The sequence below is a fragment of the Eptatretus burgeri genome, chromosome 5 (assembly GCF_056783735.1).
Source record: "Eptatretus burgeri isolate ZD-2024b chromosome 5, Ebu_testis_v1, whole genome shotgun sequence".
NCBI lineage: Eukaryota > Metazoa > Chordata > Myxini > Myxiniformes > Myxinidae > Eptatretus > Eptatretus burgeri.
Genome location: NC_140965.1, coordinates 27,288,813 through 27,305,957, shown reverse-complemented (window position 1 = coordinate 27,305,957; position 17,145 = coordinate 27,288,813). Strand labels below are relative to the sequence as shown.

At 42.6% G+C, this 17,145-nt stretch overlaps 1 protein-coding gene across 6 annotated transcripts in view; it reads right to left on the bottom strand.

Moving 5' to 3' along the window:
- The window catches only part of LOC147026122 (uncharacterized), a 154,440-nt gene that overhangs the window by 5,176 nt on the left and 132,119 nt on the right, over window positions 1-17,145 (bottom strand). For 5 of the 6 annotated variants that reach the window (XM_085881236.1, XM_085881237.1, XM_085881235.1 and 2 more), the window contains 3 exons: window positions 5,443-5,625; window positions 3,636-3,755; window positions 31-1,566 (listed from right to left, as the gene is read on the bottom strand). In XM_085881236.1, coding sequence (XP_085737362.1) covers window positions 31-1,566; window positions 3,636-3,755; window positions 5,443-5,625 — 1,839 coding nt within the window. The remainder of the gene's footprint in view (window positions 1-30; window positions 1,567-3,635; window positions 3,756-5,442; window positions 5,626-17,145) is intronic. The other variant, XM_085881239.1, reaches the window with a different exon arrangement.

The window sequence follows — 17,145 nt, the reverse complement described above, 5'->3', positions numbered from 1 at the left end:
TAGAGTGGGCTCATTTCGTCTCAATCTTACCTGATACTTCATCTACGTCGCTGGAATGACGAAGTGGCTCGGCCATGAAAAGGCAATCACCATGCGCCACAGGCGTTGGGTGTGAACTCATCACAGGTATGCGAGTGGAGGACACCGTGGGCTTTAAGGTTTTCTGCACCGAAGAAGAATGACTTGACAGAGTTGAAGCTTTGTCAGTGAGGGTCTTTGCCAGGCGTCGGATGTTCACCGCATCATAGATATTGCCAGTGTGGTGAAGTTCTTCAGTTATCCAATTGCCAGGTGTCCCAGGAGACCCAACAAATCTCCCAGAGTAATCTTTTTCAAAGTCAGTTTGTGCACCTTTCAGAACCTCATAAGGCAAAGCCACATTCTCATTCCAACAATCCATTGGAGGTTTTGATTTCCCTCGCTCATTCTCCTGATTCACATCAAAATATTTTTTCTCAAAGCAACTTCGGCCTGCCCACTTCTTACACTGGAGCTGCAATCGGTTGGTGCAAGGATGTACCATCGTGCCTTTTTCAGGGTGAAGCTGACATGTTGGTTTCACTACTTCCATACCACACTGTCCGAGGCCTCCACTTAATGAAACACCATTAGGCTCATCGAAACAGTCCATCCCACATTCTGCTTTCCTCGGTCTGCACTTAGAATCATGTTTCGTCTCTAACACGACTGCTGTTCGCTCTGACAACACTTTCTCTGTTGCTCCATAGCTCTTCTGTTCTGACGTGCTCGTGTCTAAAGGGTCCCGTTTCATTGTGGGATCACTTTTTGTGTTTTCAACATCTGAATGTGAACCCCCTTGAATATCTGATGTCTGAGCAGTATATGCATGATAGTTCTGATCCTGCAACTTTCTCAGCTGAATGTTATCATCAGAAGACCCTGGAACTGAGAATTGCTTCACAAGAGATTGGACACTGCGCCTGCTCTGTGCAGCCACTGCTGCTTTGGCTAAAGTAGAGTCTGTCCAGGGGAAAGTGTCATCACTTTCGTCAGATTGGGAATCTGGAGGGGGAATATCCGTGTTGCATGCAGAATTTACAGTCTTCGGTGGATTGCAAGTCGTCAATGATGATGAAATGGCATCATTTTTAGTGTGTTGAGTCGTCTTTTCCAGATACGCAAGATCAGTATTGTTGACATTTTGAACTACAACCTCAGGCTGGCACCTCAGCAAAGACTGCCAAGGATTACAACGTGATGGGAGACTGTGTGGCACGTCAGTGATGGCTTCTTTGAATGCTAAACTTTCCTCTGAACCACTATGCATCATCACCACTTGCTTTTGTGGATCATCTTTTTCATGCATTGCTTCCTCATTAGTTGTCAATGTGAGATTTTCAAACTCCAAACTTAAAGATTTTTGCGTTTGTAGTGGGGAGGCTCCCATATAAGTTGTTTCAAGGCCACGAGATTCAGAAATAGTTCCCTTGGGTTGTGCCAACAGACTGTGAAGACGTCGTGCTCGCTCCGTGGACTCCCGGAGGCACGGAAGTGTGACAGACCGAACTTGCTCACCACCTTTTGCCATTGCCTGCTTCAACTTTGCTGCAGGTACAGGTAAGGTAAGATAGAGAAGAACAGATTAAATGAGCTTAAGGTATCTGATTGAGGATCATAAAATAATGATTTAATGATTAAAAGTTATTCAAGCTGATGATAAAATTGCCAATTTGCAAAAAAAATTAATGACAGTACATATTGGAATATTAAACATTTTGGAATTTTCTTTAAGTTTATATAAAATAGAGATTGTAAATAATGTTTGTCAGTTGTCATGATGGTCATCACTTATCTAACCAGAGTTGGTGTCAAAGCCACCCAATGCTTGCCTGTTTATACATTTATTGTTTTCAAAAGACATTGCAGTGAAGTCTGATCCAAATAATTTTAAAGCAATATATGTATTTGTATATTGTAATCAGTAAAAAATAGTGTGGTAGATAAAAACATGAGAAAGGAAATAACTTGCACCAAAAACTTTAACATGTTCACGCTGACACTGACGCTCACGCCGGGGGTATCGCGAAAGCTCTCCGTTCTTCGAACAGGCGAGCTAAAAAGGAGACAATTTTTTGACAAGCCCCTCCACAACCGCATCACAAGCCCAAACCAGCAGCCCACACCTTCTGCTGGCTCGGATGGAATGTGAAATGCCAATACACTTAAAATCACAGCTCCACGACCACTCAACCAATTTCAACTCTTCTGGGCCTTTGGCACTTGACACCAGGCCCACCATTTTATATTCAGCTACACAGATGATATCTATCCCTTGGACATATCAAATCACTGGAATGGAGAAAATCACAGTTTGCATGGCAAGCAAAACTCCCCAGAAATATCTTATGATGTGCTGTTTGTAAAAAAAAATCCTAAAATAATGTGTTTTTATAGGATTCACACCTTTTAGGTTTTGGGGAAACAAGTAAAAATCTGGTGAAAATCAATTTAGCAATAGATATGGTTAAAAAAAATAAAACAAATCTCAGCCAGCTGGATCACTGAAACTCAGCTCGAGGCTGAATGCAATCCAAGATTGTCAAAACGAGTTTGACAAATGTTTTTCCAAATATTTTTTTTCCTTAAAAAAAACACTACATCGTTAAAAATCAAATTTGTTGAACAATTTGCCTTTTTCGGGTTCTCCACATTAGCAGCATCGATGCATGTAAAACCATGGTCTTTTAAAAAGAGCAAACCCTTGTGCACAACTGTCTCTTGTAAAAGATTATTTACAAAGCCGAGAAAATAAGATCCGGATCAACATAGCCTCAAAAGTTTGAGTCATCATTCCAGTGCCAAGGGAACACTTTCTGTAAAATCTGAACACTTTCTTTCCACTGTTTTGTCCTTCCCACTCCCACCCCTCTTGTCTCATGCCCCCCTTGCTGTGAATTGTGTGTTAGCTCTCACACGAGCCTTGACAAGGTATACAAAAAAAAAATAGCTGCCACCCCCCCCCCCCATCGAAAAACGTTCCCGTTTCAATGGCTTTATAGTCGAGCGAAATTCAGTCCTTCTGACCATGCTCCTTAAATCCTCACATACCCATAACAGGCACAGATACTTTGCAATTGTGACTAGTGGGATGTGTTGAATCGACATGAAAATCGAGAATCTGTGCAGCATCAAGCCACATTGCCAAATCAAATAAATAATACTTGGGTGACTTAAGTACAAGTAGTGTTGGGCATCGAAGAGTGCACTGCAAAAACACCATGCCTTGCACCATGCTAAAAAATATACAATTCTCCTGTTCCGTTGGCATCCTGATTCTGGAGACACCTGAGGAGCAAACACAGTCAGACACAGGCATACACAGACACGCTCGAACATACATGCACGAACATTGTAAGAACTCAGCATAACATTGGGTGAAACCGAAATTTAAAACAGAGCCAAAAGCAAAAGGAAGTTCACCCAAGGCTAAATCTAACAGTGTGTGGGCTTTGGACAACGATCACAGGAAATAGTGTTGGAATGTGCTGCACACTGTGCCACCAGTTCATGTTTATCGTGAGTGGGAGTGGAAAGGTTTCAGAAGAGCAGAAAAGGCAAAATACATTGAAATGAAAAAAAAAAAAAGTTGAGTCAGGGTCAGTTGATAGACATGCCTATGGCCTCATTGCAATGGCAAAGAGCTGCTGCGAGATCGCCTTGATTTTCCAGGCACTCGGAACGCTGAAGCAGGACATGGGACTCGGATAACAAACCTTCCCACTTGTCACACACTCCTGCGGGATGGAAAACAACAAACGTCACCAGTCGTAAAAGATCCACACACGCTTAATCTTACATCAGGATTTGTTCAAGCTTTCAGATCCCGATTGCTCGCCGACCATAAAACTGTCATCCTTGTGTTTGTACAGGAGTACATAACTTAGGAGGTCCAGCTATGTCACAACTTCTTATTCTACAGATACAAATTCAAAGAATCCTGACCAAATGTAGGAAATAAAAAGTATGTGATGACATCATGCAGCGTTCCTCTGTTTTTTTTTTCCACCCCGCCTGTAGAACCAATTTCCACATTCTCTTCAATCTCATTCGTCCCTCCAGGTCTTCAATACAGCTGTTCACCATCATCTCAGATCATCCCCCATCCAAAACCATGATCTTTTCTACCCTCGTTAAAACCACCTGCCACCCCTTCCCAAATTTTGCTTCTGTATTCATCTTGTCCACCCCTGAATTCTCCATTGCTCATCGTTACCTGCATCACTTGTTTGTCCGTCTCCGTCTATTTTGTCCTTCTGCCTTGCTGTTGGTGTTTCCTCCTTCTCCTTATGCTGCTCCTTTTGTCACGTTGCATCCTGATCTGTTCTGCGTTCTATCTCTTCCAAGAGCCTCGACTGTATACAAAATAAATATACCTCGGAAGTCTGCGGAAGGCAAAATGCAACGCAACCCGTGAATAAATGTTTAATCACCAAATTAACAATTCTGAAGACGTGACAGGGGACTCAAATCCACGCACCTGCCAAAAACCCATGAAAGAATGGCCCTGCACCAGTTCAACTCAGCACAGATGTTGGTCTTTTTATATGCAGTTTGCAGGCAGTCACGCATTAATTGTTCCCAGAGGCGGTTAAGTTTCCTGATGGCATTGGAATGAAAATCATGTTTCTAGCTCTGAACGCATCCACCCAACGACCCCACCCCTCCCCACTCTGTTAAATCAAGGTAGAAGTCGAAGAAGAAAAAAAAAAAAAAAAAGAGCATCGACAATTTCATTGCCCTGGGACCAATTACCTCCCATGTCCTTGGAACCCTCGTCTCTGCCTTTGATATGATGCAGGTGTTATTGATATAATGCATTGATACGTAGTGTCATTGATGTAATGCAAGTTAGACTTGCCAGTAAGAGATAAAAGGAAAGTGGAAAATAATTAAATATTTAAATATAATGTGCATTCACAAAATCCCCCTCTCCCCCCTTTTACTCCCACCTTTAGTTATGGAGAAAGCAGACAAATACAAAAGGTTTTCATTAAAAATAAAATTAAAAAAAACTCAAAACATTCCATTCGAGGCAATATGTGGACAATCTCGAAACGGTGGAAGGCCTGCATATCTGACAGCTGGGTAGTAACCTCATAAATGTAAAACATTGGTGAGTTTTTTTTTTAATCAGTACAATTATAAAGCCACTTTTTGTGTACGATTCATTTATTTTATATATATATATATATATATATATATATATATATATATATATATATATATATATATATATATATATATATATATATATATATATATATATATATAACCAGTCATACAACTGGATACTACATACAGGGATCCTCTCATGCCCTCACCGATGACCAAAAGACATTAACTGAGTAAATAAACAGGGCCAGAGTTGTTATCACGCGGGTAAAGGAGCAGCTTCAGGCCAAAGTCACAACAAGCACTCACCATCAATCATCACCTGGTCGAGATCAAGGAACTTGGAGGGGACGGGGTTGAAATCCTCAGCTGTTCCAGGGGACCCGCGGCTGCCTTTTCGACGCCGCTCTCGTTCCCGTGCCTTCCTCACTGCCTCGCGCTCCAATTCATCCAGTTCACTGCAGGCTGGGCCATTCTCCCACGCCCCATCTCCTAACGGAGACATGACATTTGCTTACTTGGAGACAATGTAGTACATCAGCTTCAATGTAAAGAACATGGGTATTTCATTGAACCTCCCCCCAGGAAAGGGGAGGGAGTGGGAGTGCAGGAGGGGGAGGAATCCAACGATGACTTATATTAATGTGCAAAACCATTTAATTGCTTCATTGATAGTATGCCTGTGTACTTATAAAAAAAATAATTAATGAACAAGATTAGTAGAAACTGGAGTTGTGAGCAAGACAATCGAGGTTTCCAAATTTGTAGCACCTGGAATGAAATGAGAAACCATGAAACAAACACCTTCAAAGTTGACATTTTTTGGAACCTCGGGGAGGATCTCGAAGTCTTACTCACGTTGTTCTTGTGGACTTTTTTGTTTCACATCCTACAGTTTCCATCGAAACTTCCTGAAACTTGGCGTATATATGTCGACATACCCTGCGCAGACAGTAACCATCTCCGATTTTGAAAATTCCTCCCAGAAAAAAAAAAGTTATGACGTCAAAATATCTCCGCTAATGGAAATCGCCGAAAAAATTATCTCCGAAACTCGGCAAGCTTTTTGAATTCTGTTTGCGGGAATCGAACAGGGCATTAGCAGAGATGAATTACCGCACATATGATACATCACTATGACGTCATTTCAATTTTAATGACGTCATTCCTATTTTTTGACATTTTTTGTTTCACAACCCAGAGTTTTCATCGGATCTTCGTGAAACTTGCCATGTATATGCAGAAAGCCCACGCGCAGGCAGTAACCATCTCCGATTTTGGAAATTCTTCCTAGAAAAAAAAGTTGACGTCATAATATCGCCGCTAATGGAAATCGCCTATACCATTATCTCCGAAACTAGGCAAGCTGTTTGAATTTTGTTTGCAGGAATCAAGCCGGGCATGAGCACAGATAATTTATCGCAAACCTGATACATCACAATGACGTCATATTCGTTTTTATGACGTCATCATTGAGAGGACGAGGATCTTAGCTCATTTGAGCTTGTTTAAAACAGGCATACAACGACAAACAAAAAGTTGTTTTTCTTGTCAAAATAGGCATTGGTAAACATGCTGCTGTATCATCGTTGCTATTACCAAAAATGTTTGTATCATAATTTGTCTAATCAATATAACTGATGTGTACCAGTTTCCCCAATATAAAAATCCAGCAATTTCCTGTTGTTGAAAAATCATTTTCGATTGGCCTGCACCAATCATTTTATTTTCGAGAGACACTTCCTCACAAATCTGAAGTTGCCCAAATTAGATGATATCTTAAAAGATAGGGCCAAAAGTAAGGCTAAAAATGATATTTATATGTATATATATATATATAAAAATATCTATATAGCACGATATCTCAAAAAGTTGTGGACAGATTCAGACAAAAGTTGGACACGGTCGGTGGGTGTGTGGCAAGGACGATTAGTTCAATCTTGGTGAAAATCTGAATCGGAATTTAGAAATGAGAATTATTTAATTTTAAAAGTGATTCTTCACCTTTGAGAGATGGGGCCAAAAAACGATATATAGTATAATATTTCAAAAATGTATTGGGCCCGATATGTTCTCATGGATCAGGCATTACGAGGCGGAGGTATGCGCTCTACCGAGTGCTCTTCTAGTTTATAGATGTACTCGCATTCTAATTGTACACACTTTGTGGACTTACTCGGTTGGAAAAGATAACGTGTAATACGAGCTACCATCAGGTGGCATTTGTGGATATACAAACAAATGGACCTCAATGCAATACCTTCTCCTCTGGCGAGGGTAATAACCGCTCAGCAAGAACACGCTTCTGGCCGTACTAGTTTGGAAGTCTAATAAAGATCGGCATAGATGGGAATAAGCAGATACGAGTTTTATTAAATTAAGCAGTTGCCGATGTGAGGTGAAGCATGGTGGTAATATTTGCCAAACCTTGAGAAAAATAAAGGTAGCATCTGTTTAACAATGTCAACAATGGTGTACAAAGCCTTCTTCTGGAATTTCACCGAATATGGCTCCCCCACTGTGGACTGGTGCTGTTTCTTCCCATATTACCTCCCCTTGAGGCTCTGGAATGCAAGCAACTCCTTCCATGTTCCCTACATCATTTCAAGCTCCCCCACATCGCTACATGATGTAACATCTGCTGCCCACAGTCTCCCGATCGAATCTTCTATTTCCACGACTAAACTTTACTCTACATGCTGAGACCCTGTCCTTCTCCTGCAATGTTCTCAAGATACAAAATCCAAGGCAGCCAATGTTGTGAGGCCTTCCTGTTTGGGCACAATGTTGTCACAAAAATTACCGGACTCGCAGCCACTTTGGCCGTGCCTTCTGCAATTCCTGGCGCCCGCAATGCCCTATCCTTTTTTCCTGTCGCGTAAGCATTAACCATGACAGTAACACCAACCACTTTTGCTGTTTACGTCTTTCCCAATGGTAGTGGTGGAGTAATCGTAAAATGTGATGGCATTTCTATTGGCGTGCAGGATTGTGCCGTGCAAGTACAAAGCCAGACATGCTAGCTTAAACGTTTAACGCAACAGCATCTGACAGCAAACCACATGGTCCCCATTCAAAATCTGCATCATGTGATGGGGATGCTGAGGATGAAGACTCGTCCAAGAACAATAATGACGAGGATCTTGATGAAGACAAAGAAATCGATGAAAGGCGTTGCGATGAAATTGGGGAGGGTGAGGATGTGTCTAAGGATGGCAATGTGGCCGATTGTTGAAAAAAAATGGAAATCTTGCTCAACAGACGTTGATTGTCGCAATGATGAACGAATGGGCATGGTAGGCATTGCATTTCCATTCCACCTGGTAGAAAGTCATGTATTGTCATTCAATCGACGTTAATGGAAATACGTGTCTGTTCGGTGAAAGCACAATTGCGAGATGAACGTGGTACATTGGTACATTGCTCAAAAATAATCATTTTGGTGAAAATTCACTAATTGTTTGTATTTATCCTTGAATTTTAAATCGGGTCACCGTGCTTTTTTTCTGTTTTGACCTTACTGTCCTGCCAAGTGTCCTCGGTGCCCTTCAAACCGCGAATTCCGTGCCCTGTGCACCTCGCCTCATGCTGTCGTCATCACATCAATTGCTTTCCTTTTGCCCCCATTTTATCTGTTGATATATCTCCCCCTTTACGCTGTGCCATCCAGGGGTGCAGTGCTGCCAGAGAGCACCAGAGCGGCACCCCGGAACCTCAATCCATCCGAGGAAGAGCTTATCTCCGCAAAAGAAAATAAAAAATAGATTAAAAAAAACACACACCCATGTTTACGGTCTATCGATTTATTTTGCTTTGTGTACTTTTGTGGCCAAATAAATTGGGATCAAAGCTCGTCCCAAAGCTTGGATATGTCAGTATGTTGGACGTCGTTTCAGGAGTGATATTATAACAATACAGGTTATAGGCAACACAAATCCATATGAATACGCGACTTGAGCAAGGTCCAGAAATAAAACGAAACTAAACGAACCTTCCAGAAATTTTATATCCAGATTTAGTGAATTATCTTATGTTTGCAAAATGGTTTTCATGCTGGAAGACGTGAAGGCAACAAAAACTTTGGACAACTACAACCAGTTGAAGTCCGAGTGGATCGGTGATGGACAGCCATTCTTCACAAAAACAATCATGTTGTACGAGAAAAGGTGGGTCGATAATACATCAATATCATGGACCCGTGTTGGCACAGCAGACAACCATGACATTATGCTTATCGGCTCTGCCATCTCCTTCAACACTCCCGGATAGTTTGGAAGTCGAATCAAGTCGTTTTTGAGGACTCACATGGTTCGCGTAATGCGAAAACTTAATGTGACGTTCGATTTGGCGATAACGTCGCGGCCGGCATTTTTGCAGGGCTCCAGTCTCTCAAAATATGGCACGACACCATTGGTGCCATCCCATGAACCTCAGTACTATCTGTACAAAAATAAATTCCAATACTTACTGTCAGACCCCGCCATTCGCAGGGGGATACGTTCCTGGAAAAATTCCTCAAATGTCAGGGCATTGTTTCAATGGAAAAAGGGGGGAAAGGTTCCTGGCAGTTCGTGATTGATGAGGGAAAAATAAAATAAAAAACCACGTGAAAAACCACAAACACGCCTGCAAAAAAAAATAATAATTGCGAAAACGTGAAAAAAAACGTGAATCCGCGAAGCAAAAGGCCACAAATGTTGAAGCAGGTCACATTTTATAAAGTGCGAATAGTGGGGTCCAACAGTATACCGCTTTAATATCATTAGTCTCACGTTTAAAATTTTCATGAAAAGTATGCCTTGGTATTTCTTCCTATCATCATCCTACCTGCAATACATGTTCAAGTTCCAACATGTGTGTTAGGCCTTGTTAAAAAGGATGTACCATTCTAAAAGCAGATATATTCCACAACGACAGGAGGTAAAGCAACGACAACACAACTCATCAGCCCACGTGTCCTCAAAGCCTGCTCTGCTGCTCCTGCTCACCCTCTCTCTGTTCTATTCACCCTCTCATTTGCTCAAGGTCATCTACTTGGAAATCAACAAACATCACTGCTCTGCATAAAAAAGGTGCAAAAACAGATCCCTGCAACTACAGACCAATCAGCCTTCTCCCAATCATCAGCAAGGTGATGGAATCCATCATGGCTTCAGATATGAAATCCTTCCTCTTCTCCAATGGCTTGATTTCCAATCATCAATTTGGTTTCAGACCAGGTCACTCTACCCTGAATATGCTACTTCTGCTCTCCCAACAATGGATGGAGGTCCTCAATGCCAGACAGGAAATCCGAGCCGTATCCCTGGACATATCACGTGCTTTTGACACAGTCTGGCACCCTGCCCTACTCACCAAACTCTCTTCCCATGGTATTCAAGGCCATCTCCACTCATGGCTCGCAGACTTCCTCTCCTGTTGCAGTCAACGTGTGGCCCCAAATGGAGTTCTTTCATCCCCTCTTCCTGTCCAGGCTGGAGTTCAACGCAGCGTTCTGGGCCCTGTTCTTTTTCTGGTTTTCATCAATGATCTCTCCGACTCTCTGGAAAATCCTCTTTATCTCTTTGCTGATAACTCCACCCTCAGCCGTACCATTGGTCATCCCTCAGACCGGCAAGCAGCAGCTTCTTCGCTCTCTGCAGATCTGTGTAAAATCACAAACTGGTCCAACACGTGGAACTTGTCTTTCAATCCTGACAAATCACTCTCTCTCCGAAAGGACCGTTTGGAACCTCCATCCCAATCTACTTTCTCAACAACCCCCTGGAAGAAGTCCTTTCGCTATCTGCCATGACCTTTCCTGGGAAAGTCACATTTCCAACCTCGCCTCCAAAGCCAGTTGCCGACTAGGAATCCTCCGTCGTGCAAAGTCCTTCCTCGGCCCACCTGAGCTCCTGACCACTTACAAAGCTTTCATCTGCAGCCTGATGGAGTACTGCTCTCCCCTCTGGCCTGGTGCTCCTACCTTTCACCTTTCTCAGCTTCACGCTGTGGAAACCAAGGCATTTAGGATCATTGGCATCTCCTGTGATGAGGCTGAGTCTTTGGGCCTCTCACTCTCTCACCGCAGGCGTCAGTGGTCTTTCTGTCTTCTACCGTCTCCTCTCCAGTCTCTCCCCCCCTGCTCTGTCTGAGATAGGTCCCCCCCCCGATATTTCCACAGGGCGCTCAAGGTCCGGAAACAACCTCCTTACGGTAAAACTACCAAAATCAAGAATCACTGCTCACCTTCACTCTTTCATTCCTCTTTTTTCCCACCTTTCAAATAAACTCCCTCACTCTCTTCAATCCCATTCTTCCCTCCAGGCCTTCAAAACAGCCGTTCACCACCACCTCTTATCATCCCCCATCCAAATCCTCGATCTTTTCTACCCCCTTTAATCCACCCCAACCCCACCTCCTTCAAATTCCCTGCTTTCCTTCCTGAAAGTCCCTGTATGTCCATCTTGTATACTCCATGTTCACCACCCCATCCCTCTCCCTTCCACAGATCTCATTATGTCTCTGTTCCCCACTGTTTTGTCCTTCCCTCTCCCCTCCATCTTCTCTCCTGCCCCCCTTGTTGTGCATTGTGTGTGTTCGCTCTCATACGAGCCTCGACAATGTACACAAAAAAACCCCGTTGTTTCCAAACTTATTTTACTGATATTATTAAACACAACACATCGAACAAATAATCCATCCATCCATTGGGACCATACTCTGCGCGGAGCATTGGTGCTGCCTAAGCAAGTCTTGTGGGCTATTGGACACAATCCTGGACGGGTCGCCACTCCGACACAGGATACCAGCAAGCTGGCACTCATTTTGCCGACCTCAGAAGAATGACAGGCTGAGTCAACCACACCTGGTATTAATTCAACATCCAAGCAGGATTTTAACTCAGGACCCTCGGATTCCAAGCCCATCACTTTTTAGCCATTAAGCCAGTACCAGGCATCGAACAAGTAATGGTTGAACAAAATCATAAATGAAGAAAAAAAAAAACGTTGTTGTGAGAGTGACCTGCTATTGAATTTTCCAGTCAATGTTGAAATCCTGGTTTAGAAAATATTTTTGGATTTTTTTTTTTTGGAAACATAGTCGAGGATCGTGGAAGAGCTGGAGTTTGACAGCAAGTAAAACTTTTTTATACTCTGCCTCAGGGAGTCATTCATGAGACTCAAGGAAATTTGGAAACTGTCAAATGAGTACAACACCAAAACGAAGCTGAGGATCATCGACAGCGACATGACATCAGTCCCCCTATCATCATGTACCATGCCCTATGCAGAGTGTTGGTGCTCTCAAAGCCGTTACGAGGCTACAATCCTGGTTAGGTCACCACCCTGACTCACAAAGTCGACAGGAATTTGGAATTTGTTCAGGGTGTCAGCGATAGCTTGCCTACTCTTCACGAAGAACACCGTGGGATCTTTAATGTACACCGACTAATGCCAACAGACAGGACGCCCAGGTTAATGTCCATCAGAGGAACGGCACACACGTTGATGAATCAACCTACTTGTAAAAACACCGGGTTGACAGTTTATAGCTGGGTCAGGATTCAAACCCGGGCGAGACAACTTCGAGGAGAACGTGCAGTCCTACCTGAAGGTGAATCTTGCAAAATCACCAAACAAATGGCATGCAAACTGGAGCCATTCATTTACTGGTAAGATGGCTTGTTAAAAAGGACGTTGATCGGGGCCAACAGGGAGGAAAAACATCACAGAAGATATCAAAATTAGGAGGTGGAGATGGATTGGTCACATGTTATGCATGAAGGATCAAGATACACCGAAAAGAGTAATATGCTCGGCGCTTGACAGGAAGAGGAGTGTTGGATCGCCAAGAGAGACCTGCCAACGTGCTCTCGGTGAAGGAAATGAAAGGAGCGAAGTTCACCTGAAATAAAATCGGAACGTGGGCGCAATACGGAAAAAAGTGGCAAAAGTTCAAAGAAGCCAAAAAAGTTCATATGCCAGGCGGCATGACTAAACAAGTAAGTAAACAAGTGAGCAGAGAGTCAAAGTGACACCAAGTCTCTCGGCAAGACGAATGATTACGGTATTGGTTTTCAACCACCGTTTCAAAACAAGCAAAATACAGTACGTTAACCATTATATAATCTTGTACGAAAGTCGCCTGCGGTAGCAAGCTCAAGATGTCGGTTTACGTACACAGGGTTACGTTATAACCAACCGGGGGTCTGGAAGATCGTCGTTCTGCGCTGCGCCAGATAGACATTCTACCCATGCGGATACCTGCACAATCTGCATACGTCAATCAACACGTTTTTCATCCTCACTGGAGAGACACCCGAATCTTTTACAAGAGTGAAATCAAAAGCTGCTTTTGCGTCCATTGCATAAACCAGCCCCCAATTTTGGACATATTTGAGCATTTCGATTACAGCTCCATTTGGCTGTCCCCTCACTATGAACTTGCAGTACACAAGCTGCTTCCCTTCTCTGTTCTCGCAGGCCTCTGGGCCACCCCATTTCCCCAAACATGACAATGTACATTCAATGCAATTTTAATGGTCTCTGCCAGGAAGTGCATGAACATCCAAAATGAGTGTCATCTTTCCCTGGCAGACGAAACCATTCATCTTCTGTATTTGAATTGCTCAAAGAAAGTCTGTAAAAGGACTTTCAGCCAGAACTAGTTTGAATGCAATGTTAAATGGGTGAATAATTTTAATCAGTGGCCTCATTCACAAAACTTTGGAGTGGAGTTAATGCTGTGAATTTATTTATTACTTAGGAAATCTAAAGATTTCGGAAGTATATTGATGACTTCCGTCATCTGTTTGTGTGTTTGTTTGTGTGTGTGTTTGTTTGTAGGCACGATAACTCGAGAAGGAAGAAGCTACCAATGTCAGATTACACCACGTGATTCAGGAGGGTGATGGCTAGTGCTGATTAGATTTTGGTCAAAATCGGTCAAAGGTCAAGGTCACGGTGAGGTCAAATATTCGATTTTTTATGGTTTGATACAGAATCATCGTAGAAACTTCTGGTTTGCGTCGCTACCTTCTCAAGAGACAGCTTTTATTAGACAAGGTCAGAGGTCAAGTTGACGATTTCGTAAGTACCAGTCTATGACTGCTTGTTTATTTGTTTGTAGCCTGTGGCTGCTTGGCTGAATCATTTTCTGGGGGTGCGGCTGTGCCGCTGATGTGATGTCCCCTGTTACCAGCAACCTGGTACTCATTTTGCTGACCTCGGCAGGATGGCAGGCTGAGTCGACCCACATAATGTTAATTCAACAGCTGACAGGGGCTTGAACGCAAGACCCTAAGACCTGAAGCTAGCCAGCCAAACCGTTAAGACAACACCAGAATTATGCTGTGGATGAAGTGCTCTAAGCACTACTCTTAGTTTATTACCTCCGCCACCAAAGGTGAAGGAGGTTATATTTTCACCCCTTTCTGTCTGTTTGTTAATTTCCGGAATCTTTCAGATTTCAGCAATTATGTTGGTCGGTTGTGTGTGTCATTCTGTGTGTCTGTCTGTCTGTTTGTTTGTTTGTTTGTGTGTTTGATTACCCTGTAGCAGCCACACTGTTTCAGCGATCATGACCAAACTGGGTACAGACGTCGGCAATGGTCCAACTTAGACACTTGTCGTTTTTGGTGAATCTAGGTCAAAGGTCAAGGTCAAGGTCAAGGTCACCGAAAAACCAAAATTCTTATTTTCGCAATAACATCCGATAAAATGGTCGTGTCGACTTCAAACCAAATCCAAAATGTGCATCTTCCAATTCTGCATCCAACCATATGTCTCATTGGGGTGTCACACCAACACCCTTCTTAGCGGTCGGGGGTCGAATGTCAGTGGGGTCGGGTCAAAACTTTCAAATTGTGATAAAAATGCCATTTCAAGTCCGATTGACTTCTAAGTTATGATCATGACCAAACTAAGTGCTATAACTCATTAAACAGTAGCACTATCGACTTATAAGAACCAAATTGATTTCCAGGTTTTTGTTTTTTCAGACATCATGGAGATATGACAAAGTCAATCCGGCAATTCCTTGCTCAACGAGCAATTTCATTTGGTGGTCGCAAGACTACCGTTATTCTCAGGTTTTCCGTCTGTCTGTATGTATGTAATGGACAGCTCTGGAGGCCAGAGGAGTCATCTGATTTTGATGAAACTTGACAGGTAGGTTCATACCAGAATCTAGTTATATGCTTTTGAGCACCATTGCTATGGACGCCACCGTTACCTTGCAGCGGGACTTTGAAATTTTTGAAAAAAATCCGAAAAATATTTTTATATATATTTTTTAAAAAATCAAAAATCGGCTTCCGCGCTTTTATGCGCACTATAATCAACCTCTGTCAAACATTTTCAGCCCGATCCGTAAAAAAACTGTGACTAGTATGCAATTATATTACTATATGCTTTCACCCCAACGTTCGCGTTGGGATTCCCTAACGTCGGGTTAGGTAATCGAACACAAATGATGAAAGGACAGTTGCTCGTCATGTTCCTAAATGGAACAATGAACGACAAAAATTCCATCTGATGTGTTCTCTTATCTACATATTTCAAATTCGCCTTAGTCGAGCGACCACCCATGTCACCTACCAGCTTGTTTGTTTGTATGCAGGATATCTCAGAGTTGTGTACGGATCCAGATGAAATTTTGTGGACTGGCTCGATGTGTGACAAGGACAAACTGCTTAGATTTTGGTGAAGATCCGGATCTGATAATTTTTAAGTGATTCTTCACCATTTAGATTGGACGAAACCAATATATAGCACAATATCTAAAAAAGTTGTGGACGGATTCGGACGAAATGGATGTGTGATGGACATGGGTGTGTGACAAGGAAGAATCGATTCAATTTTGAAGATCCGAATACGAGAGTTATTTAATTTTTCATAGTGATTCTTCACATTGAGAGATTGGGCCAAACAAGATACATAGCCTGATATTTCAAAAATATAAAAGGCCCGATATGTTCTTGTGGATCAGGCATTGCATGGCGGAGGTATGTGCTCTTCCGAGTGTCCTTCTAGTTTCTGTTTGTTTTTCTCCAGTACAAAACTTGAGTTTGCCCAGTCATGTGACATGCTTCTGATAACGTTTCTTCCACATTACTTCCTGTGAATATACAAAACACCAGTTATCGATGCAGTGAAGAATAGAGTCAATCGGATGGCCACTAATACCTCAACGTTTGGTTTCACAGTGAATGTCCTTGCCATCTCACAGTGAATGTCCTTGCCATGTACGTAAAACACACCGTACAGTCCGTGCACCATCGTTTGATGAGTGTGCCTTCTCCATTAGTTTCTGAGATTAAATCACCACTGAAAGAGCATCAAAGATCACTGACTTCCTCCACTCTGAATGTTTATAATGTTACCGACTCACTCTTCTTCCACTTAGCAACAGCAGACAAAGACGTTGTAGCGTCCCAACAAACCAGAAGCAAGCTCAATGCAGCACGCATCCGTCTGAAAAGTTGTTTCTACTTTACAGACTTCCAGCCAACAACTCAAAGCTGTACATACGTTTCAGTTGCATCAATTTTAGAAGTCGATCAACAATGACTGCTGAAGTTTCTGTTCGTTTTCTTGAATTATTTTGGTTAAAATGGACTATTAGGACTATTCCTCCTCAATTTGTTTCAAAAGTTACAAAGTACACAAATACCAAACAACAACACAATAGCAAAACAAGAAGGGCACTCGGAACAGCGCATACCTCCGCCACGCAATGCCTGATCGGCAAGAACATATCGGACCGAATACATTTTTGAAACATCCATGCCATATCTCGTTTTTGGCCCCATCTCACAATGCTGAAGAATCACTTTAAAAATTAAATAACTCTCGTATTCGGATCCAGATTCGGATCTTCACCAAAATTTAATCGTTTCTTCCTTGTCACACACCCAACCTGTCCACCAAGTTTCGTCCGAATCCGTCCATACCTTTTTGAGATATCGTGCCACATATCGATTTTGGCCCTATCTCTCATTGGTGAAACAGAACTACGATCCACTAACCA